The sequence below is a fragment of the Eimeria tenella genome, genomic scaffold (genome assembly GCF_000499545.2).
Source record: "Eimeria tenella Houghton genomic scaffold, Eth_scaff4318, whole genome shotgun sequence".
NCBI lineage: Eukaryota > Apicomplexa > Conoidasida > Eucoccidiorida > Eimeriidae > Eimeria > Eimeria tenella.
Genome location: NW_013545238.1, coordinates 820 through 1,922, shown reverse-complemented (window position 1 = coordinate 1,922; position 1,103 = coordinate 820). Strand labels below are relative to the sequence as shown.

At 54.1% G+C, this 1,103-nt stretch overlaps 1 protein-coding gene across 1 annotated transcript; it reads left to right on the top strand.

Moving 5' to 3' along the window:
- Nucleotides 1-58: 58 nt before the first annotated feature.
- ETH_00043420 (uncharacterized protein) lies at nt 59-747 on the top strand (the record flags this gene model as incomplete). Its single annotated transcript, XM_013380013.1, has 2 exons — nt 59-121; nt 505-747. 2 exons carry the CDS (start codon nt 59-61, stop codon nt 745-747), a joined length of 306 nt encoding a protein of 101 aa, XP_013235467.1.
- Nucleotides 748-1,103: the final 356 nt, after the last annotated feature.

Here is a 1,103-nt window from a genome sequence, read left to right as displayed (position 1 = left end):
CGGCAGCAGCAGCAGCAGCAGCAGCAGCGGCAGCAGCAGCAGCAGCAAAAGAGTGCCGATGAAGAAGACGTGGTCTGGCTTAAGTGCCCGCGAGCCCCCGCCGTTGTCCAAGTCCCTTTTGGTAAACCCTCGCCTCTTTTATTTCTTTTTTTCTTTTACGTTTCCTTTAATTTTTCTTTTATTTCATTTTCATTATTTCCTTCTGTCTTTCTTTACATTTCTTTTTTTGTCAACTTTTTTTTCTCCGTTTGTCCCCTTTTCTGTCCCTTTTCATATTTCTTTTTGTCTCCCTTTCACTCTGTGTGTCTGCTGCTGGGGTTTAGGGTTTAGGGTTTAGGGTCTAGGGTTTACTGCCTGCAGCAAAAGTTCCAAAACTAGCGCACATTCATACCATGCCTCCCCGCGACCCCTCGAGTTTCCAGTACGGTGTCCCGGGCTTCGGGCCCAATACTGCGGGCTCAGGGTTTAGGGTTTAGGGTTTAGGGTTTAGGGTTTGGGGCTTAGGGTTTGGGGTTTGCAGGGAACGTGTTGCGGGGGCTGTCGCCTTCGCTGCGGCGCGCTGCTGCTGCTGCGCTGCGCCCCTTCAAGAAGTGGCGCTCTTTGGCTTTTCTCTCCGCCACTTTTTTTCTTTTTTCTTCTTTGCTGCTGTGGGCCAAAGGCGAGGGCCTCGCGCGCCTCGGAGTGCCCCCCGACAAGATCCCCCAGGGGCCCCTCGACGTCTCGGGCCAGCTCAAGTACGCCAGCTAGCTAGCTAGCCAGCTAGCTGGCTAGCTAGCTAGCTAGCCAGCTGGCTGACTAGCTAGCTCACTCGGTAGCTAGGCGGCGAGAGAGGTAGCTAGCCAACCTGGTAGCTAGGAGGCGAGACAGCTAGCTAGCTGACTGGGCGGCTAGGTGGCGAGCTAGCTAACTAGCTAGCTAGCTGACTGGGTGGCTAGTCAGCGGGGTGGCTAGCTAGCTACCTGGCTAGATAGCTGGCTAGCTGACAGCTAGCTTGCTAGCTGACAGCTAGCTTGCTAGCTGACAGCTAGCTTGCTAGCTGGGTAGGTAGTCGGCTTAACAGATCAGCTAGGTAGCAAGCTGTCTACCTATCTAGCTAGCCAGCT